Source organism: Pogona vitticeps, chromosome 3 (assembly GCF_051106095.1).
Source record: "Pogona vitticeps strain Pit_001003342236 chromosome 3, PviZW2.1, whole genome shotgun sequence".
Taxonomy (NCBI): Eukaryota; Metazoa; Chordata; class Lepidosauria; order Squamata; family Agamidae; genus Pogona; species Pogona vitticeps.
In genome coordinates this window covers 85,485,494-85,510,904 of record NC_135785.1, presented here as the reverse complement: position 1 = coordinate 85,510,904, position 25,411 = coordinate 85,485,494, and the positions used below count along the sequence as shown (strand labels likewise).

Below are 25,411 nucleotides of genomic sequence, written 5' to 3'. Positions count from 1 at the left end.
GATAATGCCCCCCAGTGGGCGATTTCATTTTTCAGGGGGGCGGTGGAACGAAAAGGGGCGGCGTGGGGGCGCTGGAGCAAAAGGGGGCGGTAGGGGGGCACTGGAGCAAGCCAAACCTGTGAAGATGGCTGCAGCCTTTTTACAGTGTGCATGAATATATATTTTCCTCCAATTTTAATTTAGGTTCAGACTTTTTGTCTTGAAATTTTTAGTTCCTGTATTTGTTTTTATGCCGTTTTTATATTTCTTTTTGCGTCTTAAAATTCACTTGCAACTAAATCATTAAATGTTACTTTTTGGGGGGCATTTCATTTTCTTGGAATTTAATTTTGTTTTCAGGGGTCATTGGATTTAAGTGTCTTAAATAAATAAATAAATAAATAAATAAATAAATAAATAAATAAATAAATAAATAAATAATCACTGTGGGGAGGGGGGCAATGATAACTTCCTCAATGGCTCAAGGGGGCGTTACTTTCAAAAAGGTTAAGAACCACTGTTCTAGATGGTCATTAGTTGGATTCTTTCCCCCAGTCATAATACGTCTGCATAGTACTTCCTGTATGTTGTGTTGTTATTCTGCCTTCATAGTGGGAATACAGGAACATTAGATTTACTGTTTCACCATTCAGCAGGAAAAATACCTATTTAAGTGTCTTTTTGCCTCTTTATTCCCTGTTTTTGGCAGGATCAAATGCCCATATACATGTGCATATGTCCACTATTTATAGACTAAATCAGAGCTGACAATTCTTGGATGACATTTTGCCTTTTTTGGAGTAATAGTATTAGACCAGTGAGGTTAGTGAAACTGAATGCAACACAGGATGCTAATCTAATTGCATTTTTAAAATACTACAAAATTAGCTTGGTATATACTGTATGAGACATACACACACCCCTTACCTCTATTTTCTTAGTATTTCTTAATGTAGTTGTATATCATCCAATTATATGGTGTCCTGTAGCTCTTTGTTTGTTTATTTTAAAAATAAACAATCAGTTGAGAATTGAAATGATATCAAAGATTTAACAAGGGTCCCTCATAGTAGAAGCAATTACAAAAAAAATCATAGTTTTATGTTAGCCATGTTCTTCCTTGTGTCTTCTGTACCTGTGCAGAGGATCATTTGGAACATTCTAGAGCTGAGCACTGTACGCAAGAAAACTACCCCACACTTGCATACCACACATGAACCAGCAAGCCTCAACTTGAGTCTCAGTTCATATTTAGCTATTAACAGAATGACACAGGGTGATATGTATGGATATTTCTTTCCTGTTTTTGCAATAGGATAAGTGATTAGGCTGAAGGCTAATGGGGTGATAACACCCATCCATTGGGCTTTAGGATTGACTAGAGAGATGAATCCAGCCCTTCATAATCAGTCTGGCCTGTTATCTAATAGTGTACACTGTTTTTCTGTTACTCTCAGAAGACCTGTATGTCATATTTAGTATTTCTATGTTGCCTGGAAATTGTTGTGTAATATCACAAATAAAATGTAGTTGTAGAAGGGGTAGCCTGTGCAAGCATTATAGGTAAAAGAAAAACAGAAATAAAAAGTTAAAAAAAAGACAAAAACATGGTAACCCTTTAAAGACTATTTTTTTTAATGTAAACTTTTGTGGACAAGTCCTGTTCATCAAATGTTCACAAAAACTCATATAAAAAAGAAATTAAAAAATAGTCTTTAATGGGCCATCACTTTTTTTGTCTCTTTTTACTTTTTATTTCTATTTTGTTTTTCAAATAAAAGAGAAGTAATTGCTTATGTAAGGGACGTGGTGGTGCTGCGGTTTAAACCACAAAAAGCCTCCGGGCTGCAAGGTCAAAAGATAAGCAGTTCGAATTGAGTGAGCTCCCATCTCGTGTCCCAGCTCCTGCCAACCTAGCAATTTGAAAGCATGTAAAAATGCGAGTAGATAAATAGATACCACCACGGTGGGAAGGTAACGGCATTCCATGTCTAGTCACGCTAGCCATGTGACCACAGAAATGGTCTATGAACAAACGCTGGCTCTATGGCAGTGGTGGCGAACCTTTTTGGGCTCGCGTGCCCAAACTCTGGGGGGGGGGGGGACAGCGGACGGTGTGCCGTGGCGGAACCGGAAGTGGCAGCGGCGGAAGGGGGAATCCTGGCATGGAGGTGCGTCAAGGCCCCTCTCTGGATCCGCTGCCAGCACCAGCTGCTCTGGATCCGCTTGCCAGAGTGCCAGCACCACGGCTGCAGCCGCCTTCTCAAGTTTGGCTGTGCGGGCGGGGGGGGGGGGGGAGAGAGAGTAGTGATCTGGTCACTTCTGACTCGTGTGCCGGCAGAAAGGGCTCTGCGTCCCATTGGTTCGCTGTCGCTGCTCTGTGGTTTGGAAAAGGGACTGAGCACCGCCCCCTAGAGTTGAACACGACTGGACAAATTGTAAAAGGGAACTTTTACCTTTATCTTTTAATTGCTTATGTATTTTTATTTCTTCTTTAACGTAAACCCCAAGTAATGTTTAAACTCATATTTTCAAATGGATTAGTATTTTCATATGTCGAAGAGCTCTTGGTACTTCACAATATTCAGATATTAAGATTAACAGAACTCTTGATTGTATGTAATATCATGGATGTAGTAAATGTTTGCAAGCATTTGAATATGGGTAGTATGTGTCACCTTGGTATGTGTTAGATTTGTCCTTAACGTATTGATTTTTTTTCCTTACAGATGTGCTGAAAGACATTATGACACAGCCAAATTTAACTGCAGAGGTATGTTTGTTCCATCACATCACATTATTCTCCTTGTAGAATAAGAAATAAAGTAAATTGAAATTGTTTAGAGAGGAAGCTCAGTGTTTTAGTAAGCCATAGGTTCCTTACTCATTTGAAACCCCATAATTTCTGTGTAGGCTGCAGATAGCGTATAGATGTAGCATATATATTTTAGACAAGAATTTTTTTATTAGATCTGGTTGTGTAAATATATTACAATGTGCTTCCTTTTTTCATGTAAGGCATTTCCTGTTTTGTTTGAGAGTTCTGTGTCTTAAGTTTTAGCAGACAAGTACTTGAGAGTAAGGTGAAATTGCTGAATATATTCTGTAAACATTTAAAGTTAAAAAGAGTCTCATAGAAGAGAACTGATTTTTCATGATAAAGCCATCAGATCAGCATAATATAGCTGTCTTGCTATGTTGATCTGTGGTACATTTTTTTGGATAATCAGAGTAAAATAAGTTAGAAATTGCAAATCATTAGTGAAGGCAAGTGGCAAAGATACATCTGAGTCTAACAAAACTTTACTATATGTATTTTTGTGTTAAGTTGTGCATAGCAATAATTGGGTCCATTTTTAGAAATTATTATTATTATTATTCACATGGTTCAGATGACTATATTTTAGTTTAGTACAAGACTTACATCGGCATTCCTCTCTCTGTCCTCCAGCATGTGAGAAGGGGTTTGGAAGCTTTTGGTTGTCCGTCATTCTCAGCTTTGTGTTGCATCTCAACCTGGATCATGTCCAGACACAATTAAGAGAACTAATTATGACCTATAAAGCACCGTGTGGCTTGTCTCCATGTATGGAGGAGATTTACAGATGCCGTGAATTGCCAAGAAAAATAATTAAGTGGGTTCTAGATCAAATGAATTTTGAATTCTCACTAGAAGCTAAAATGAGGGCCTGGCATGCTCTGGTCCATGGGGTCACAAAGAGTCAGACACGACTTAACGACTAAACAACAACAATTTATGACAGGGCTTTTCGGAGGTGATTAATTCATAAGTTCACCCTAATTTGGAAATGATTTGTTCCAAAAGTTCATCCAAGGCTTTGGAACATCCTTGTTGGGAAAGAGCAGGTTGATTTCTTCTCTGTTAATTTTCCAGCAACAGCCCAAGAACAACTTATTCAAGTAGTCACTTGGCAACTGACTTTACAGTAGAAAGGGCTTTAATTTGGTGGGGCCTTTTTTCTGTTGTGTTTAAAACCTTTTATTCTTGTATCAATTTTATGTGTTATTTTACAGTGGGGTCTTGACTTGAGAACTTAATCCGTATTGGAAGGCAGTTCTCAAGTCAAAAAGTTCTCAGGTCAAATCTGCATTTTCCATAGGAATGCATTGAAAACCATTTGATCCGTATCTGCTCTTTTCCGTCCATAGAAACTAATGGGAAGCTGCTATTCCGCCTTCGACCACTAGAGGGGGATATTTTGTTTCTTTTTTTCTAAGGTCAAGAAAGGTTCAGGGAAGGCAGGGAAAATACAGTCCAGGCAGTACAGTACCAGGCAGTCTGAAGACTGTCTCCCAATCCACTCTTTAAACGCTGGGAGGAGTGAGGAAGCAGACAGGCACCCTTTTCACTGGCCAACAGTTAACTGAAAGTTCACATTTTGCACTTTCCCTGCCTCCCATGTGGGTTTTTTTCAGTTCTTAACTCAAATCTAAGTACTTAAGTCAAGTCAATATTTTCCTATGAGAGTGGTTCTTAAGTCAAAATGTTCTTAACTCGAGCCGTTTTTAAGTCAAGACCCCACTGTAATTGCGTCTGTTCAACTGTTATTGTAAGGTGTGTTAAATACCATTCTTCAGGAAAAGGTGGGCTGTAGATCAAATTCACTTGCTAATCATGCAGAGAGTTCACTAATACAAGCTAACTTTGCAAACTGTGGTTCGTAGGTGGTTTGTTTAAGAGCCATAGTGAATACTAAATTTTTCAGACTACAGCATTGTGTAAGTTAAAGTTTCCAATTTCGTTGTTGCGGTAGATGGGGAAAGAAAATACAGAAATGCCTTGAACTAAACTGGCTGTTACTTTATTTCGAATTTGAGGCACTGGATAGTTCAGTAGTATCTTTTTAAAGGATCACCCATTCTTTTTGTGTGCGTGCTTTGCTCCTCAAGGAGAAATATTGGAGACATTTTACAAAAAATACAGAGACTTAGAATGGGTGGAAGTTCTTTGTATCACATCTCCTCATTGAGATTTTACCACCTGTTGAGATAAGTATTTAGCAAGTATTCTTTCCATCTCTAGGCAGAGCCAATGTTTAGTGTGATGAACATAGGTGTTTTTTGTTTGTTTATTTATTTTTTGTTTCACAACATGATACCTTATGGAGATGTCTCTTAGTGCCCATCAGGCTGCTCTACCTTCTTGCTCTTCCTGTTTTGCTTTTGTTGTTATCATAATCGTCATCATTAAATTTTAAGGCTTGGAGGCTGCCATAATAAAATAGGCATGTGCTGGCCTCCAGAATAATCTTTGTTTCCAAATATTCCTCTGGTTTTGTTCTTTGTGTGTTTTGCTTAATGTGTTGTGTTTGTATCTGCTGGGGATGTGAAAATCTGTCAGTTTTGTTGCATTGTTTTCCTGCATGGAAACTTGTACATATTTTGGTAAATGTTTTTCCATATACTTAGGTATTTTTCCTATTGACTCAATCATGGTTTTGCCAGTTTTCAGACATACACATTTACTTGTGTAGAATTGTAAAAAAAATGGACATGGTTTCTACCACATGACAAGAAATGTAAAGACACACATTTCCTGGTGTTAGTATTACAAACTATGGACTTATTGTTTATATGTTTATGTGCTATTTATGTTTTGCCTGAGATCTTTTATACTTTCTGATGTGGGCATATTCTGTGTTTCTCTGAGCACCAGCTTGCCATCTTTGATAAACACCTTTATCTTGTATTTGGTTTTGTGGCTCAGTTAGTTGTCTCAGATTAATCAATTTATGCTTTGGGAGATGGATGGGTGTTTTGTGACTTGCCATATCCATCATGGTAGCCTTTTCTTTAGTGGCCACAACACACTCAAAATTCTATCTGTCAGCTTTGTTGGTATATGCCTGTTGAGAATAGGAGTTGTATTTATCATCACACAATGCCAATGAGAGACTCTTATAGAATACTACCGTGTTTCCCCGAAAATAAGACAGGGTCTTATATTAAATTTTGCTCCAAAAATGCATTAGGGCTTATTTTCAGGTGATGTTTTATTTTACAGTCGTGTCATCTTCTGGTTGCTGCACAATGCTGCACAATGGTGGAGGGTGGGGTTTCACTTAACTAGGGCTTAGTTTTGGGGTAGGGTTATATTACAAGCATCCTGAAAAATCATACTAGGGCTTATTTTCAGGTTAGGGCTTATTTTTGGGGAAATAGTATGAATATCAATCCTTGTTTTGTAGTTATCTTTGTACATTCTTGTTGACTATTAGTATTGTATCTACAAAAAAAATCCAAACAAAGATGCTGCAGGTCAGAAATGAGACAAAGTTTAGCCCTCTTCAAGGGAGCCAGACACGTAAAATCTCCTCTTCAGGTCTGATGGCTGTTACTGATTTCCTAGTGGTATTGGAGTGATGGTGGGTGTAGGGTACATACTGTTAACACCATGCCTGGAACCCTGTTCTTGTGTTCAGATTATTGTGAAGTAGGGTTTTGGGTGCTTTTGGCAGGAGTACTGCAGTTATTGAAGATTCAGATTTGTGCTTTGGGGATGCTCCTGGATTTGGCTGATGGCTGTGTGAGAAGAGTGGCCAGGAGTCCTTTATCCAGATTACGGTGCTGCATCACTAACTGTTCCTATTCCCGAGGAGATAACATTTGGCTATGATAAAATTGATTTAATTTTCTCTGCTTTGGATTATTGCAGTGTATTGTACATGACACTATCTTGGAAGAGTTTTTAGAAAGCTTGGTTGATCCAGAATGAGCAGCAAGGATGCTGGTAGTTATTAGCCTTTGGGATAATGTTGCTCTTTTGCTGAAGTAGGTGCATTGGTTGCCACAGCTTTTTCCACTGGGCAGACTTCATAGTTTGGCAAATACTTTTAAAGCATTAAATGGTTTGGGTCACAGTTACCTTATGGACAAGTTCTTCCCATATCAACCTGCCTGCTGTTGTGATGGATACAGTATTGTCTGTATCAAGAAGTGATGCCTTCTCCCATGCTTGCACCCAGATTATGGAAGAGCTTGCCACATGAGGTCTCGCTGACTCTTTTTTGTTACTTCTTTCCACCAGATGATAATTTTTTCCTGCTTTCACAATCTTTTGCCCTTTGGAGACAAGTTATTATCTATTCTTCATTGTGGCATCTGTGAATGCCTCCACTGTATTTTGTTGTCTTTCATTTATATAGTTTTGTATAGGTGTGTGTATGACAAAAATGTTTATATTTCTTCCCTTTTGGGTTCTTTTGAGGGGGGATACTTCTTTCAGTTTCATGTTTGTTTGGTTTTTTTGTGTGTGTGTGTGTTTGTGTGTGTGTGTACCAGTCCTTTTGTTTTACATGAAAGGGAAAAGCCTTTTGGATTATTCATTTCATATTTCCTTGGGAGTCCAAAACCTCAAAACATCCCTTAAAAACTACTCCAAAAAAGCAGAGGCAACGCAACAGAGAATCAGTCTAATAAAAAATCAGGCAGCAGTACATGAAAAAGTAGAATAACCATCAGACCTATGCAGACACTTATTATGACCTTTTTTAAAAATGAGTTCACTTCCACCTACTCAGCACAACAAACCCTTTGGGCTTAGACAACTGAAAAAAGGGAAGGTGCAGCTAGTCAACCAGTGATTGGTTGCCTATCACTCAGAGTTACCCATTTACGAAAGCAGCCAACAACAACATGCCATGAAGACCAAGAAGGGAAAAAGTCTTCCAGCTGTGCCCAACCAACAAAAAGCAGCCAACCATGTAACCAAGCAACAGTAATAATGTCCACTTCCCTATCCCACTACACCCCCTGTAAGCAAACAAAACTTACACCTTTAACAGTATGAATACATAACGGGCAAAATCCTCTTGTGTATCTTCATGGGCATAACTCAATGTTGCATCTATGATAGCTGGAAAAGCCCCAAAGTGGAAGTGCTATCTGTGAAACATTTCAGGTGTCACATTGCTCTACAGTAGGAATTGGAATTGTACAATTGATCTCGTGATCCCTGTTGTTGCTGTATAATGCCCAGCACATTTATGTAAGTGTAACTTTACATTGCCCCTGCATGAACAGGATTTTGTCCAGTAAATTAACCAAATAACAATTTAAAGAAATGCATCAGAGAAAGCACTCACCACAACAGAACAAATACACAGTGAAATATACCAGGTAAAATGGTAAAATAAAAAAACACACACAGCATTCCCTCTCACAAAACCCAAGAAAAACAAACAAAGCCTCCCCCCTCATCAAAATACCAGTCATAAGGTAGCTGCCAGAATATGGGGAGAATCTCCCACTCATGGAACTTGATGACTTTTCTTTGAGAGCAAATGGCAGACAAGGCAGCAGCAAAAATAATCAAAAGAAATGGGGATTGGGGGAAATCCTCTAATAAAAAAGAAAAAGAAAAGACAAAAAAAGGAAAGGATTCAAGATGGATGCACAGGTCAGCAGGCAGGAATCTTAGATGTAGGGCATCAGGAGCTCAGCACACAGTTTTGGCTGAAGCAGATAGCACTCTGGGTTCCAGGCCATTCTACAAATTCAAAATTCTCACCTCTTGCACATTTTAATCTGCTGCTGACAGCCTTGTGATGGTATTGGATTATGAAAATTGTAAATTATTTGACATACAAAGGCACTAAAAATTAGACAATGCCTTGGAAACTCTCCTTCAGCAGTCACCAAAATAACATGAATTACATGAAATAGAGCCTCTTTGGTGTTTTGTGGTATTTTGTTTAGATGTGAAAGGCCAATCCCTAATTTTGTAGCCTGAGAACTGTGATTGTCCGAGTAGAAAGTTGTCTATAAATGAAGCATAAAATGCAGGTGAAAAATGCATCTCTCATATTCGTGAGTCATAGTTCTTTTAAAAAGCTCTTATGATCTGTAGCTCCTGATTGAGCCCTGCTCTTCAGCTAGCTTCATAATATCATATCCTGCTGTTAATGTTAAAATCTGTTAGGCTGCAGTGATGTTGTTTGGGGTCTGAGAATGCATCAGAAGTTTTCTACACATAGTTATCTAGTTCTGAATTGCAGTGATATGAAAAGAAAAACTTAATTGTGATGTGCTTCATCATATTTTTTATATCAGACCTGCATAACTATCATGCCTGAAGCTAGAGTCAGCTTAGCAATCAGATATGGTGAGCTATCAGTGACATAACTAAAGTTTACTTAAGCGCTACCTGTTCTAGTAGTCTACAAGAAAAGGAATGTTAATTTTTGATGGACCTCAATAAATTGCTACTTGGTTACATTTGGACACAAATATTTCAGCTACCTCCCGGTCTGCGGCCGAGACAGACTTCCCCCCACCTCTGCATGCACTCTCCCTGCAAAGCCCTATTGTGCCTGCGCCTGTGTGAGCGCTCCCCCACCCCTTCGTGCATGCACACGAGTGCTCCCGAGTGCCACCCTTTGCGCATGAGTGAGCGCCCACACGAGCGCCCTCCCACTCCTTTGCGCATGCGCAGGAACATGGGGGGATTTAAAAAGGTTGGGGACCACTGTTCTACACTGGTATGAATCCTATAATCACTTTCAATATGTTACTTAATAGCTGCTGTGTTATTTAATAGTAGCACTTAATAGTAATCGGATGCTTAATCAGTGTTTCTGTTTTATAGTTGCACAGTATCCTTTTGAAGACCATAACCCACCACAGCTGGAGCTGATCAAACCTTTTTGTGAAGATCTTGATCGATGGCTCAGTGAAGATGGCAATCATGTTGCAGCAATCCATTGTAAAGCTGGAAAGGGACGAACTGGTGTAATGATTTGTGCATATTTGTTACATCGAGGAAGATTTCAAAAGGCACAAGAAGCTCTAGATTTCTATGGGGAAGTGAGGACCAGAGATAAAAAGGTGAGAACTTTGCTTTTGCAACTCATCCATTTTTCCTTTGTTTATAAGTTGTGTAAAATGTCTTTAACATATGTTTTTGGTATTTATGTACTATGAATGTACTATTTTAGTGTGGTTTTGGAGGCTGATATAGCTGCCTGGCCAGAAATCTGTTGTCATTAGGAAAATACAAGTGTATATTTTTTTTTACTTCCAATTATAACAACAGAGAACCTGCAAATTTTTAACAGTTCTTATTTCAGAATGCTGATAGCTTTAAACAGAGAAAATGTGAATTGTTAGTCCTTGCCAAACAAAGTGGCTATTACCAGTTCCATGGAAAGTAGAATTCTCTTTGTAGTATATCCAATTTTAGCCAGTCAGCAAGTCTTCTCATTTCTTTTAAGTGTAATAGCTCCTCTAGGAAAAAATTAACTACCTATAGAAAGCCTCAATTTCTGAAGCCCGTGAAGAAAGGATCAATTTAAAGAGATGTACTGCTGTATTTTGCAGTATTATTTCTGTATAACCTTTCCCATTATTTTGCTTTCATAAAGACCTGTTAAGCCAGTTCCATATGTTTGAGAACTGCTGTTTATGAAATTCAGTAGTTTAAGTATCTGACTGTGGAGCCAGAGGTTGAGAGTTCTTTTTCCCACTCTTTCCCCTACTCCTATAGAGTAGAGCCAGCAGGGCGGACTTGTTTTTTTAATTGACAATTTAAATTTTTAAAATCATTTTTTTTATTTAAATCATTATTTGATTTTTTTTTTTAAAAAATGGTTTGTATCCACCCTGAGAGCCAGCCTGTGTGGCCTTGAACAAGCTGCAGTCCCACCCCACCCCAGAAGAAGGGAGTGATATCCCACTTTCTACCTTGTACTTTCTACCTTGAAACCCTGAAAAGGATTGGCATGAGTTAGAACTGACTTGATGGCAGATGATTTTATTTTTACTCTTTATGAAATAAGGGACAAGGACCAGCAATATCGCTTTGATTGTAGCTGCATTGTGTTCACACAAGTAGATATATATACATGGATATTTGAACGTAAGAAGATTAATTCAATGAGTTGGTTACTTCACTGTGGAGCCAGAGGTTCGTAGTGCAATTCTCCACTCTGCCTGCTAGGAGAACAGCAAGCTTATGTAGCCCTGGGCAAACTGTATAGTCCAAGAGCATCTCCAGAAGAGAATAGTAAGCCTTTTCAGAGTACCCTGTACCCAGAGAACACTGCAGAGGATGGCCACAAGTTGGAATAAACTTGATGAAACTTAATTATTATTTTATGAATACAAGATTACAAATATCGTTATTTGCCTGTTAGTATATTTAGAGACTTCAGACATGTAATGTGTTAGTGAACAACATGACAGGTAATAACAGTAACAAAAACATGTTGTTGTGCAAGACAGATGAATTGTGGCATCCTGATGAAAATAAAATTTTACTTGTATTTCATATTGAGTAGGAAGATGTTTAAGGCATTTGTATTTCTCAAGGGTGACAAGTAGTGTGGATGGGTTTTGCATGACGTCGCATCTATTTTCTACTACACATAAAGTATAACTATGTTGATCTCTAGTTCACAGTATTGAAAAGCAACTGTACTTGTAAAACAAATAGTTCCATGCTTCTGAAGTACCTAATTTTTCTAATTGTAACAGTTTGAAGTCTTCAGTGGACTCTTTCAAAGGTATTACTGTATGTATCCAATTAATACTCATTGGATATATGTAGAATAAGAAAGTAGGACATGATTTTCCCCCTGAATGTTAGTGTGAAACTTTGGAAATTATATTCCATTGCATATTGAAAAGCCTGTGGCTTCCTTTTTGGCTTATTACACAGTACAAAATTTGGGTTCTGTAATGTGTATGAATTTGCTCATCCAGTAGAGGAGAAGGATCAGCTGACAAAGTGCTGTAATTGCCCAGGGACACTCAAATATGTTCACAATCCCCATGTTCTTTGGGGAGGCTCCTTTCACATTCCCCATATATGAAGTAGTGATTAGCTTACAGTTAATCTCATTGGTTTCTAAATATGAATTGACAATCTTACTTTACTATAATGTAAAATATTCTAAGATAAATGTAAAATAGGAATTGTAAAACTGATTAGCTTTCTGAATCTGTACTTAATAGAAAATTTGATAATGCTTAAATAAATGCTTAATAAAAAGCATGCTATTTTATGGGAACAGAATCATCTATATTAAAATTGTTGAACTATGTTCTATTGCTATATAAGAAATTCCATTATGTTATTTTTGGGGAATGAACATCGTAATTGCAATATGTTGATTGCTAGGATGCAGTTTCAAGTACAGTGGTGCCTCGCTTGATGACGTTAATCCATTCCAGCAAAATCGCTGTAGAGCAAAATCGTTGTCAAGCAGGGGAAAAAAAAACATTGAAATGCATTGAAAACCACTCAGTGCATTCCAGTGGGCTAAATACCTAATCGTCCAGTGAAGATCCTCCATAGGGCGGCCATTTTCCAGTGCCTGTACAGTGAAAAATCCGTCCTAATCCCAGCGGGGAGCCATTTTGCACAGTGGGCGGCCAGTTTGAAACCCGACTTTCAGCTGTTTTTAGATTGTCGTAATGCAAAGAATCAATTCCCAAAGCAGGGAACCGATCATCGTCAAGCAAAAAATCGCCCATTGAAACACCGTTTTGCGATTGCAAAAGCAATCGCAAAAACCTCATTGTCAAGTGGATTTGTCGTTTAACGAGGTAATCGTTAGGCGAGGCACCACTGTATCATTAGCTTCTGTTCCATCATCACAACTCACAGATCACTTAAGTCCTTCTGCCTCTCAGATAGCAACATAGAATGAATCTTGATGTTCATAAACCAAGAGAGGTCACATCCAAATAAGGCTTCCTAAGAAAGAGCAGTCAAATCTAGTACAGACTAGCAGTTTTGCAAATAGTATTTCTGACTATATGAAATTTTTCATCTGTGCTCTGTTTCCAGCAGCTCTACGTTAAGCAGGTGGTTTTCTTTGCATATAGCTATCATACGTTATACCTTGTGACTCAGTGGACCCTTTGTATTACAGAGTGGCTAAAATCTAGTAATAAGTTTCAACTGGACTACGCCCACTAAATGATTGAAACTTGCCGAGGAGTTGAGTCACCAAATCCTCACTGAATCAATGAGCCTTCTCTAATTGCAAGTTACCACTGGATTTCAGTCAATCTCATGATTTTGTTGTTGTTCCTTGGGCACAACACAGTAGCCTTCTCAGTTGTCCATTTTTTTGCTTCATAAGTTACCAGTTTACATTTCAAAGAGGCTTATTGCCTGTCCTAGCAGATCAAAACAAAGTTTTTAAAGAAAGCCAGTATTCTACAGTGTCAGACAGAGGTTCGGAGATCCATTTCTGGTTTATTGTGTGCACAGGTATGTTATAGTTTTAACATAATGTCAAAGAGCAAATCTTTGTTCATCGGGATATAGTTACCTATATCTATCTTTTGGTATTTATACCTATTGTATCTCTGGGTCCTGAAAAAGGCTTATCACTTCAATATCGCAGAGGTACACTTTTGTGTCCTCTTTGTGGACTTCATTATCATTTTAAAATTCCTATTTTGCCTCTCATGCCAGATGGGAAGTTTATGAAAATATTTACTAGTGCTGGGAAACCTTCCTTCCACAAACATTGTGTGTCCTAAATATAATTTTTTTCTCTGTTTATATTTCTTGATGAGGACTTTCAGGTCAGACACTTCACAGAAATTGATTTAAGCACTTTGACTTGCTCTTATTTCAGATATCAGGGCATGATAAAATGTGATAGAAACAATGAAAACATGTCTTAATTTTTTAAAAAATCATAGAGAGTAAAACAGATAAGGTATTACTCAGACCACACTCCTTGAGAAGTAAATGATCTGTGTTTTCAGTCAGAGTGCATGTAGTAGCATGTTGAGCTTTCCATAGGTCTCTAAACAACACACCATTGTTCATATACCATAATGAAAATGTTCTTGACATTCTTTAGCTTCCTTTCCATAAAGCAGTCCAAAATACTGTAGCTGGACCTGGTTCCTTATTCTCATATCAGTTATGGACAAAACAACTTACCAAGACAAATTATCTTTCTACAAAGTTGCCATCACAAAAGTTAACTGTTTTGATGGCCCCTGCATCAGTCAACTCCCAGCTGTGCTTATCAACTCTCCTTACTTACAGCATTTGACAAATAGCATTATGTTTCAGAATTATGCTTTTAATCAGTAATTGTTTTTCTGTTCCTTACCAACCAATACTTGTCAGTGTTTGTCTCCTCTAACATAGCTGTGGAAAGGGGATGCTGCAGTTTTTAATCCGGACAATCTTCAGTTGTATTATTCTGGGCTCCTTTATGGTAATAAAGTTAAAGAATGCCATGAGCAAGTGCCGTCAGCAGTTTTCCTAACCAGCTGCAGTATGCACCTGAAATACCTGACTTCTCATGAGAAAAACCTGGATGGGTCAATGGTGCATTCTGACTAAAGACTGTTGTTGGTGCTCTCACCTGGTCATGACCTGTCTTAACAGTATGCAGAAATACAAAGTGTATCTGAAGAAGTAGATTATGATCCACAAAAGCTCACAGTGAAATAGACATCTTTAAAGTGCCGCAATATTTTTGCTTCAGGGTTATTGTTGTTGTTTATCATTTAATTTTGGCAACTTTCTGAGACAAATTAATGTGGGTACCATGGTGCCTCGCTTTACGATTGCCCCACATTACGCCAAAACCGCGTTACGATGATCTTTTTGTGATCGCAATTGCGATCGCAAAACAATGGTCTGAATAGGGGTTTTTCACTTTGGGATGTTCGGTTCCCTGCTTTGGGAACCAAATTCCTGCTTCGGGAACCGATTTTTCTCAAAACGACAATTTTCGGACAGCTGATCGGCAGTTTCAAAATGGCCTCCGGGTAAATAAAATGGCTCCCTGCTGTTTTCTGGAAGGGATTCCTCGCAAGACAGCCACCAAAATGGCCACCCTATGGAGGATCTTCGCTGGACGGTGAGTTTCCAGCCCATTGGAACCCATCGAAGGGGTTTCAGTGCATTTCAATGGGCTTTTTATTTTTGCATTACGACGTTTTCGTTCTACAGCGATTTCGCTGGAACGAATTAACGTCGTAATACGAGGCACCACTATACATCTTTGAATACTGGCTTCTTATCAACTTCCAAGTGGTTGGTCTAAATTGGGTATCCACTTTGATTGGGAGTAAGGCTTCAGTGTCCTGTATTTGGAGAGATGTAGTTTTATATGACCAGTCCAAAACTTACCTGCCAGAATCCTAGCAAATAGGGGCTTTCCATCCTTTGATTCAGTTCATATTAAAATACAGCAGCCATTTTGATAATGTTGAGACCTGATGTGAGTGAGAAGTTGATGATATGATTACCTTCATTTGAAAAGTACCCAGACTTGGGCTGGCAAAAAAGTGAATTGTTATGGGGAAGTAGCCATGCTCTATTATTGTTTAATTCAGTCAAGGTGGTATCTCTAGTAGCATCTCAGCACATTTTTTTAAAAAAATTACATTTGCTCCTGAGAAAAAGTGCTGAAAATGTATAACTTGATATTTGTACATATGGCAGTGCAACAAGTTTATTTTACAAAGAGATATGTTTCTCTTATCTATATGGAACTAAGAAGTCTTTTCAGAAGAATTGAATGTACTGCTTTTACTAGAGTATGTCTTGCCTTATTAGCCTCAACCTTAAGATACTGATAAGTTTAAATACTACATGAAAAGTAAACATATATCTAATATTTCTTGTTTGTTATGCTGAATTCAGTGAATGCTACTAAATTCATATTGTGTGTCTCTTTCCAAAAATGGCTACTTGAGTCATTGGTCAGGATGTGATATTGTGTAGCTGGTGATGAACTTTAGTAGACTTCATTCTATGGCACATCATAACTGTATTCCTCTCTAGTGGTTTTCGGGGGTGATAGCTGTGACTCAAAGTTTTGTTTTGGACTCTTTTTAATTTGAAATCTCAGAGTTATATTTATGTTGCTGCTGTAAGGGGAAAAAGAAACCCATAGATTGGGAAAATCTCACAAGGAGGGATGGAGGGTTCTCCTGTAGAAGAGAATCTTGAAGAAAAAAATATTTTCTCATTTAGTGGCAATTTGTACTATGTTCAGCATTTTCTCTCACCATTTTTGAAAGTAAATTAGCACGATAGAAATACTATAATGATTTTTATTTTCTGTTCTACTGCATTTTTGCACCAGTGATTTTGAATAGTTCAGTATGTTGGTGCACTCTTCTGATTAACGTTAATATTATTTTCAAGATTATTACATGCTAATCTCAGTAAGCACCTTGTTTTCTTTCTGTATTTCATAGCATCAGATTTGTTTTAAAGCTGCATATAATAAATGAATTATATTAGATAAAAGTGACGAAAACTATTCTAGAGAAAACTACATTCAATTAAAGAAGATCATCCTTTTCAGAATACCCAGATGGTTAGGACATAATGCAAAGCTTAGGCAATAAACCAAGCTAAGTTCCTGACATTTTTTTAAATATTACTTTATTTAGAGACAAGCAGAATAGCAAAAAAAGAATAGTGAAAACCTGGAATAATCAGAAACGCCTAATTGCAGCAAGAATTCTCTTACAAGTTTATATCATTTAAAATAGTATAGGATGATACTGGAAAGCATAATACAGTGGACCCTCTACTTACGGAATTAATCCGTATTGGAACGGTGGCTGCAGGTCGAAAAGTCTGTAGGTCGAGTCTCCATTGACCTACAATAATTGAAAACCGATTAATCCCGTAACTGGCCGTTTTTGTTCCATTTTTGTTTTTTTCTGGTCTGTAGGTCGATTCTCTGGCTGCAAGTCGAACCTAATTTTGCAGCCAGAGAAGTCTGTAACTCGAAAAGTCTGTAAGTCGAGCCATCTGTAAGTCGAGGGTCCACTGTATATAATGTAGTCCTTTCACCTAATAGCTGTTGCTTAGCTAAAAGAGATGAATAATATTGTGGTAGCTTGCCAAGCCTTAGTTCTGTCTTGGATCTATGCAAAGCCTTCACACTGTTGTCAGAGTACTGTGAGGACCATGCATTCTTCTTCAAAGTCTCTGTATAGTCACACATACGGGATTGTTCAATACCTGAATGCACATCATTGGAATCTTCTAGAGCAGGTGTCCCCAACCTTTTTCACCCTGTGGACCAGCTGGAGAAGGTGGGGCATCTTTGCACTTGTGCGCATGCACAAACAAGCATGCTTGTACGCCTGCCTGCTCGTTCTCATGCACTGCGCTTGTGTGAGAACATGCAAATGCTGCCACTTGCGCATGTGAGCGAGCACCGTGCCACCATTCGCTCATGCTCACGAGCGTGTGTGCAGGCGCAAACAGCCTTTGCGGGGTGAGTGCGTGCAGGGGGTGGGGCGGGAGGTCTGTCAACAAGTTTTTGAAGCAGCTAAACCGGAACCCTCAAAAAGCATTTGCCAGATCAGCTTACCTGCCATCTTCCTCCAGGTTTAAGCACCATTCACCTACACAAGAAGAAAAGGACTCTGTTATCAGCAGTTCAGTCAGTTCCAAACACACCAGTAATGAACTCTCTGATAACTCACCTTTCATACTGGTCACAATTCCCATGTCTGATGTCAAGACCTTAACCCTTTATCTCCTTCTGAGGAGTTTAGAAATCACTCTGACTTCATCTTCAACATGGCTAAATTATTTCAGTTTGAAATCCAGGTGCTGTCATCCCACACAAATCATGTATATCAGTGGACCTCAACCTTTTTGTCACCACGGAGAAGGGCAGGGTCCATATGCAGGGAATGCGCCCCCCTGTGCTTACATGCATGCGCAAAGAGGCGGGGGTCACTCGCGTGCATGTGTGAAGAAGCTGGGGACACTCGTGCAAGCGCATGTGCAAAGGGGCAGGGGTGCTCAGGTGCGTGTGTGCAAAGGGGCTGTGCGGGGGGAGTGCGAGATCTGTCTCTGTGGCCCAGGCCATGGACGGCACCAGGCCGCGGACTGAGATTTGGGAACCCCAGTGTATATGATCACATCAACAAGAACGCTACTCATCTGGTCCATATAGGCATCTTTTCTTCCTTCTGGGCCTTGCAAGGGAGTTGTGACAGAAACTACCAACATCAAGACATGTAGAGAGTTTTTTTCTAGATTTATAATAAGGAAGCCACATTCCTCCTTAAACATCCTGAACCTAATTTTATTATAGTTTAAGCTTCATAGACAAGATCCAAAGGCCACCATAGCACAGCCCCTAACAGTAAAGAGGAAAGAAAGATGGACACAATCAGGAGAAGAATCTACTTCACTGTCACTCTGGGAATCAGAGTTATCAATCGCCAGCTGGTGATGGGAACCTACCATGGATTCTAATGGGAGAAAATGCAACTTCTCCTTGACAGCCTACTGGAGGATAAAAAGGTGCTGTGATTTTCAAGCAGGAGGCTATGGCCCTTGAGACCCAAGAAATAAATGCTGCATATCACGCCACTGAATGTCCCGCAAAGAATGCAACCACAGCTGTAGCACTCAGACATTTTGCCTGACTTAGATCAGCAGGTATCTCTAATGATTCAAGATCCCACATAGAGGATTTACCTTTGATGATGAATGCTTTTTAAACACTAACACGGATAACATCATAGACAACCTGTACAAGGAAAGAACTACAACTAAGCTTATCTTCAGAAGCCTACCCAAGTCCTTACTGAAAATGTTCCTGCCAGCCAGCATTTACCAGATATTCAGCAGACTGGTTGAAACTGTCTCCAGCACTGTCTTCTCAATACTTCAGCCACTTCCCTAAGGCTAAAGTATAGGTCTGCTACTATCTCTAAATGCTGATGAGAAATCCAAGCAGCAGATTTGACTTTCCACCAGCTGAGATCCGCAAGCACAGAACATCTCACTGCCACTGTACTAGTGGCATACATCAACACCTAAAGCACAGCCAGCAGTGACATTTGGGTCTTAACCATAGTCCAGCAGGGCTATGCCATGGAGTTTATTTCTTTCCCTCCAATGATATACCCTGTTTCCCCAAAATAAGACCTAACCTGAAAATAAGCCCTAGTATGATTTTTCAGGATGCTCGTAATATAAGCCCTACTCCAAAAATAAGCCCCAGTTAAGTGAAACCTCGCCCTCCACCGTTGTGCAGCAACCAGAAGCAGATGACATGACTGCATTTGAATAAATGTAGATTGTTCTACATGAAAAAAAATCCCCTGAAAGTAAGCCCTAATGTGGTTTTTTGAGAGCAAAAAATAATATAAGACCCTGTCTTATTTTCGGGGAAACATGGCACTTCAGAACTATATCACTATCTCAAGTACTCCAGGAGAACATAGCAGTGCTTCTCGAGAAGGATGCCATTTTGATAGTCCCTTCCAAACTTTAGGATACAGTGGGGTCTTGACTTGAGAACTTAATCTGTATTGGAAGGCGGTTCTCAAGTAAAAAAGTCTGTAAGTCAAGTCTCCATTGACCTACAGTGCATTGAAAACCAATTAATCCCGTAACAGGCCATTTTTGTTCCATTTTGGGTTTTTTTCTGGTCTGTAAGTCAAATCTCAGTCTGCAAGTCAAACCTAAATTTTGCAGCCAGAGAAGTCTGTAACTCAAAAAGTCTGTAAGTCAAGCCGTCTGTAAGTCAAGGGTCCACTGTAATGGTTTTTATGTTATTTTAGTGTCTCTCTTGGACTTGAGAGACATGAACTTATAAACAGAAGTGACTGCTTGTCATGGTCCAGGGAGTGACAAAAGGACATGTTATGTGGGGAAGAGAGAATTAGCCCCCTCAGGCTTCAGAACATGCCAACCATCAGAATATGGCATGGAGATAGGCTGAGAATCCCTACTTTTGATTCTTTGGTGTGGTTTGGAAGAGTTACGTTAAATTTTCCAAGTTCTGGCATATTTTTATTTAATTTCATTTTTATGCTCCCTTTCTCCTAGTGTAGGGACCTAAGGCAAATTACAAATTACTGAAAAACAAAACTAAAACAAAATAAATTATTTTATTATAAACCGTTAAGCATATAATAGCATTAAAACAGTTGAAACATTAAAACATACATAAAAATGATGCCTGCACAAAGTAACACGGATACCCCTTTTACAATCATAAAAATAATGTGTTGTACACAAAATTGAAATGCTTCATAGCCTAGTTAACAATAAAAAATCTTTCTATAAAGAATTGTCCTCACCTGTCACCAGAGGAAAAGAGAGAAGGAAACAACCTAGTCTCCAGAGGAAGGGCATTTCAGAACCTGGAGGAGACCACAGAGACACCATCTCATTTTCCTATCAAAAAGTACTTGATAGGGCAGGGGAATTGAAAAAAAGGTCTCCTCCAAAGGTTTTAGGAGCTGAGAAGTTTCATATTGAGAGATATGGTCCTTCAGATAGCCTGGACCCAAGCTGCATAGCACTTATAGGAGAAGCCTTGTGATACACGTAGTCACAAATTACGTTTGGCCTGTGATTTTTTGGAAGAATTCACAGAATACAATAATGTGATCAGCAAATTAGTCTTTCCGAAACAGAGACAAGTAAAAGTGGGCATTAAAAAGCTGTCCTACTGAATAGCCTTTATCCTATAAATATTTGGGTATTGATTTCCATAATTTTGCAAACATCATGATATGATAATGGTTGAACACTTCATAAAACTAGTCATTCATTTTTTGTTTGTTCCTGCAGTTATCCAATTTTACAAAGATATGTTGATGACTCTGTTTATGCTATGAGGATAACAGGTTTTGTGCCCCTTCACTAATAAGCCAGTGTGGTGTAGTGCAGGGGTCCCCAACCCCTGGTCCACAACCTGGTACCGGTCTGTGGCCTAGGCAGGACCAGGCTGCAGGCACAGATCTGCCCCCGTGCGAGCGTGTCACACCCACCCATGAGCACACCATGCCCCCGTGCGCATGGACACCACCACACCCGGTCCATTGTTGGGAAAAGGTTGGGGACCACTGGTGTAGTGGGTAAAATGACATACTAACACCAGATTTTGAATACTTGCTCAGCCATGGAAACTCACTGGGGGAGAGGAACTAGTAAAATAATTCCTTAAATAATCTCATTTACCTTGAAAGCTCTGTTAGGGTCACTGTAAGTAGGTTCTGACTTGATGGCACAGTAGAACAACAGCCCTTTAACTGAGGCTTTAAAGGTATTTTTTCTAAAAGAAATTTGGGCACTTTTTTCAGATGTTCTTTGACAAGGGAGAGATCAGCATGTTTTCTGTAAAATATTTTTGTAGATTTTGTCTTTAAAAGAATTTGAAAGTTAGTGACAATGTCTGCACTTTTTCTAACATTCATAATTATTGAGAATGTATTCTCTCACCTGCTCCTCTTCCTGCTTCTTCTCTGACTGCTCAGGAGAAGACCTTCAGGCAGGCCTGATGTTTTCGAAATGGTCTTTGCTCCATATTCTCTGACAAATTCTCCATCTTCTGGGGTAGGATAGCCAAGAACTACTCCAGAACCGCAAGAACTATGATTTGTCTTTGTATGTTTTTCTGGCTTCAGCTACTGATGACAGAGCTTGGGGAGTCAGCTGCAAACATCTCAGGAATTTTCTGGGAAGTTCTCTGAAGCACTGAAACTAGACAAATTTGTGTGTATTCAGTTGTTATAATTTATTTTTAGAACATGAATATTCTGTACATGTGCTTATGGAATTAACTTAGGTAAGAAGCTAGGGAAATGTTGTATATGTCTTGCTCATACTCTATTTCTTTTTTTAAAATTAGGGAGTAACTATTCCCAGTCAGAGGCGCTATGTATATTACTATAGCTACCTGTTAAAGAATCAACTGGATTACAGACCGGTGGCACTGCTTTTTCACAAAATGATGTTTGAAACAATTCCAATGTTCAGTGGCGGCACTTGCAGTAAGTCTCTTTTTTACTCATTTCTGCAATATGAGATACTATTCTTACTTACATTTCAGTATTTTTAGGCTCACTCGCGGAATCTGAAATTGCTGTATACCGTATATGCTACTATAAAGCCACACTAACTTCACAAGCAAAATGTTTTGAATTTACTAACTTTGACTATTTTGCTATCTTGGGATCCTTTGAATCTTGCATACAGACAACTGTTTAGTATATTTTTGTCCTAACCTTCCTCTACAGACCATATTTGCATCTTCCCCTTTTATCCTCAAAACAGTCTTGTGAAATGGATTGAGCTAAGACATACAATTCAATTCAGACGATTATCATATCTACTATTGTGGGCAAGAATCTCGTAGAAGAAATGGAGTAGCCCTCATAGTCAACAAAAGAGTGGGAAAAGCTGTAATGTGATACAATCTCAAAAATGATAGAATGATTTCAGTATGAATCCAAGGCAGATCTTTCAACATCACAGTAATCCAAGTTTATGCACCAACCACCGATGCTGAAGAGGCTGAAATTGACCAATTCTATGAAGACTTACAATACCTTCTAGAACTGACACAAAAGAAAGATGTCTTTCTCATTATAGGGGACTGGAATGCTAAAGTGGGGAGGCAAGAGATAAAAGGAATAACAGGGAAGTTTGGCCTTGGAGATCAAAATGAAGCAGGGCAAAGGTTAATAGAGTTTTGTCCAGAGAACAAGATTTTCCACAAACACTCGTTTCCAACAACACAAGAGGCGACTCTACATATGGACATCACCAGATGGGCAATACCGAAATCAGATTGATTATATTCTCTGCAGCCAAAGATGGAGAAGCTCATACAGTCAGCAAAAACAAGACCCAGAGCTGATTGTGGCTCTGATCATTAGCTTCTTATAGTAAAACTCAAGCTTAAACTGAAGAAATTAGGAAAAACCACTGGGCTAATCAGGTATAATCTAAACCAAATCCCTTATGAATACACAGTGGAAGTGAAGAACAGATTTAAGGAACTAGATTTGGTGGACAGAGTGCTGGAAGAACTTTGGATAGAGGCTCATAACATTGTACAGGAGGCAGCCACAAAAACCATCCGAAAGAAAAGAAAATGCAAGAAAGTAAAGTGGCTGTCCAACGAGGCCTTATAAATAGCAGAGAAGAGAAGGGAAACAAAATGCAAGGGAGATAGGGAAAATTACAGAAAATTGAATGCGGACTTCCAAAGAATAGCAAGGAGAGACAAGAGGGACTTCTTAAATGAACAGTGCAAAGATATAGAGGAAAGTAATAGAAAGGGAAAAACCAGAGATCTGTTCAAGAAAATCTGAGCTATTAAAGGAACATTTTGTGCAAAGATGGACATGATAAAGGACAAAATTGGGAGGGACCTAACAGAAGCAGGCTTATTTAACTTATATGCAGAATACATCATGCGAAAGTCCGGACTGGAGGAATCCCGAGCCAGAATTAAGATTGCCGGAAGAAATATCAGTAACAGATATACAGATGATACCACTCTGATGGCAGAAAGTGAGGAGGAATTAAAGAACCTCGTAATGAGGGTGAAAGAGGAGAGCGCAAAAAATGGTGTGAAGTTCTACATAAAAAAAAAACTAAGATCATGGTCACTGATCCCATCACCTCCGGGCAAATAGAAGGGGAAGATATGGAGGCAGTGACAGATTTTACTTTCCTGGGCTCCACGATCACTGCAGATGGTCACAGCAGCCTCGAAATTAAAAGGTGCCTGCTTCTTGGGAGAAAAGCAATGACAAACCTAGACATCTTTAAAAGCAGAGACATCACCTTGCTGCCAAAGGTCTGCATAGTCAAAGCAATGGTTTTTCCAGTAGTGATGTATGGAAGTGAGAGCTGGATCATAAAGAAGGCTGACCGTTGAAGAATTGATGCTTTTGAATTGTGGTGCTGGAGAAGATTCTTGAGAGTCCCCTGGACTGCAAGGAGATCAAATCTCTGCATTCTGAAGGAAATCAACCCTGAGTGCTCACTGGAAGGACAGATTCTGAAGCTGAGGCTCCAATACTTTGGCTATCTCATGAGAAGAGAAAACTCCCTGGAAAAGCCCCTGATGTTGGGAAAGTGTGAAGGCAAGAGGAGAAGGGGACGAAAGAGGACGAGATGGTTGAGCAGTGTCATTGAAGCTACCAAAATGAATTTGACCCAACTCTGGGAGGCAGTGGAAGTCAGGAGGGCCTGGCGTGCTCTGGTCCATGGGATCACGAAGAGTCGGATACAACTTAACAACTAAACAACAACAAAAGACATACAGATTCACCCAAGGCCATTTAGTAAGCATTGTAATTGAGCAGGTCTTTGAACCCAGATGTCCCTTATCCTAGCCTTGACACTGTACAATATTTATTCTCAGTGAATTTGCTCTGTTTCGCCATATCATAGGTCCATCTAATCAATATAATGAACTCTGATAGTGGTTTTCCAGCTCCTTGGCAGAATTTTTTTCAGCACGTTGTACAAATAGATCAGTTTATTGAAAGAAGTATGTATTGAATCTTCTGCAGGCAAAGCAAATTTGCTGTAATTTTCTGTAGCTTCACTCAGCTTTATTGATAACAATGATAATAATGTTATTCGTAGAACCCAACCTTAATTTTCCAACTTTGTCTTAAGGCATTTAACTGTACAGTGGTGCCCCGCTTAATGATTACCCCACTTGACAATGAATCCGCTTCACGACAATGTTTTTGCGATTGCAAAACGATGTTTTAATGGGCTTTTTCCGCTTCCCAACGATCGGTTCTCTGCTTCGGGAACCTATTCTTCACATTATGATGATCAAAACAGCTGATCGTCAAGTTTTCAAAATGGCCACCGGCTGCTCAAATGGCTCCCCGCTGTTTTTAGGAGGCATTTTTCGCTGCCCAGGCACCCGAAAATGGCTGCCCTATGGAGGATCTTCGCTGGACGAGCAGGTATTTCGCCCATGGAACGCATTGAACGGTTTTCAATGTGTTTCAATGGGCTTTTTTATTTTGCTTGACGAGGATTTCTCTCTACAGTGATTTCACTGGAACGGATTATCCTCGTCAAGCGAGGCACCACTGTAGTAACAACATCAAGTCCTTTTAGAGTTTTCTTTGACAAGTATACTGTCATTATTGAAAGAGGTTCTTTTTAGCATTTGTCCCAGCAGTTCTCCATTCCTCTTAGAGCAATAGTTCTCAGCCTTGGGTAACTCAGGTGTTCTTGGAATGCAAGTCACAGAAAGGCAGCAGTGCTACTGATAAAGACTTCTAGGAACTGCAGTCAAAGAACACCTGGGTTACCCACAGTTGGGAACCATTGTCTTAAAGTATGACACAGGTGCTGTCTGTCACAAAATCTTGAATGTCATGCTTGCAGTAAGCAGTCATGGACATAGCCAAGAATATCAAGAGTCAGTACTAGGTGGGTTTAATTATGCACCCCAGCATAACTGTTGATAGAAATAGCTATATTTTTCCAAAGGTTGGGGAAGTGCTGTTTGTCCTGTGTAGATTCAGTTACAGGTTTTGGTTAATGGAAATAATATAGTTGAGTTAAGGGAAATCAAGCTCTCAGCAGACTGATTTTAAAGGTATGCAAAGATGCTATCTTTAATCAGATATCTTAGCCATTACATATATGGCTTATTCCTTT

The 25,411-nt window shown here is 39.2% G+C and overlaps 1 protein-coding gene across 2 annotated transcripts in view; it reads left to right on the top strand.

The window, feature by feature from the left end:
• PTEN (phosphatase and tensin homolog) overlaps positions 1 to 25,411 on the top strand; it is a 77,044-nt gene that overhangs the window by 35,205 nt on the left and 16,428 nt on the right. For both annotated transcript variants that reach the window (XM_072995278.2, XM_072995279.2), the window contains 3 exons: positions 2,709 to 2,752; positions 9,587 to 9,825; positions 21,615 to 21,756. In XM_072995278.2, the coding sequence (XP_072851379.1) occupies positions 2,709 to 2,752; positions 9,587 to 9,825; positions 21,615 to 21,756 (425 nt within the window). The remainder of the gene's footprint in view (positions 1 to 2,708; positions 2,753 to 9,586; positions 9,826 to 21,614; positions 21,757 to 25,411) is intronic.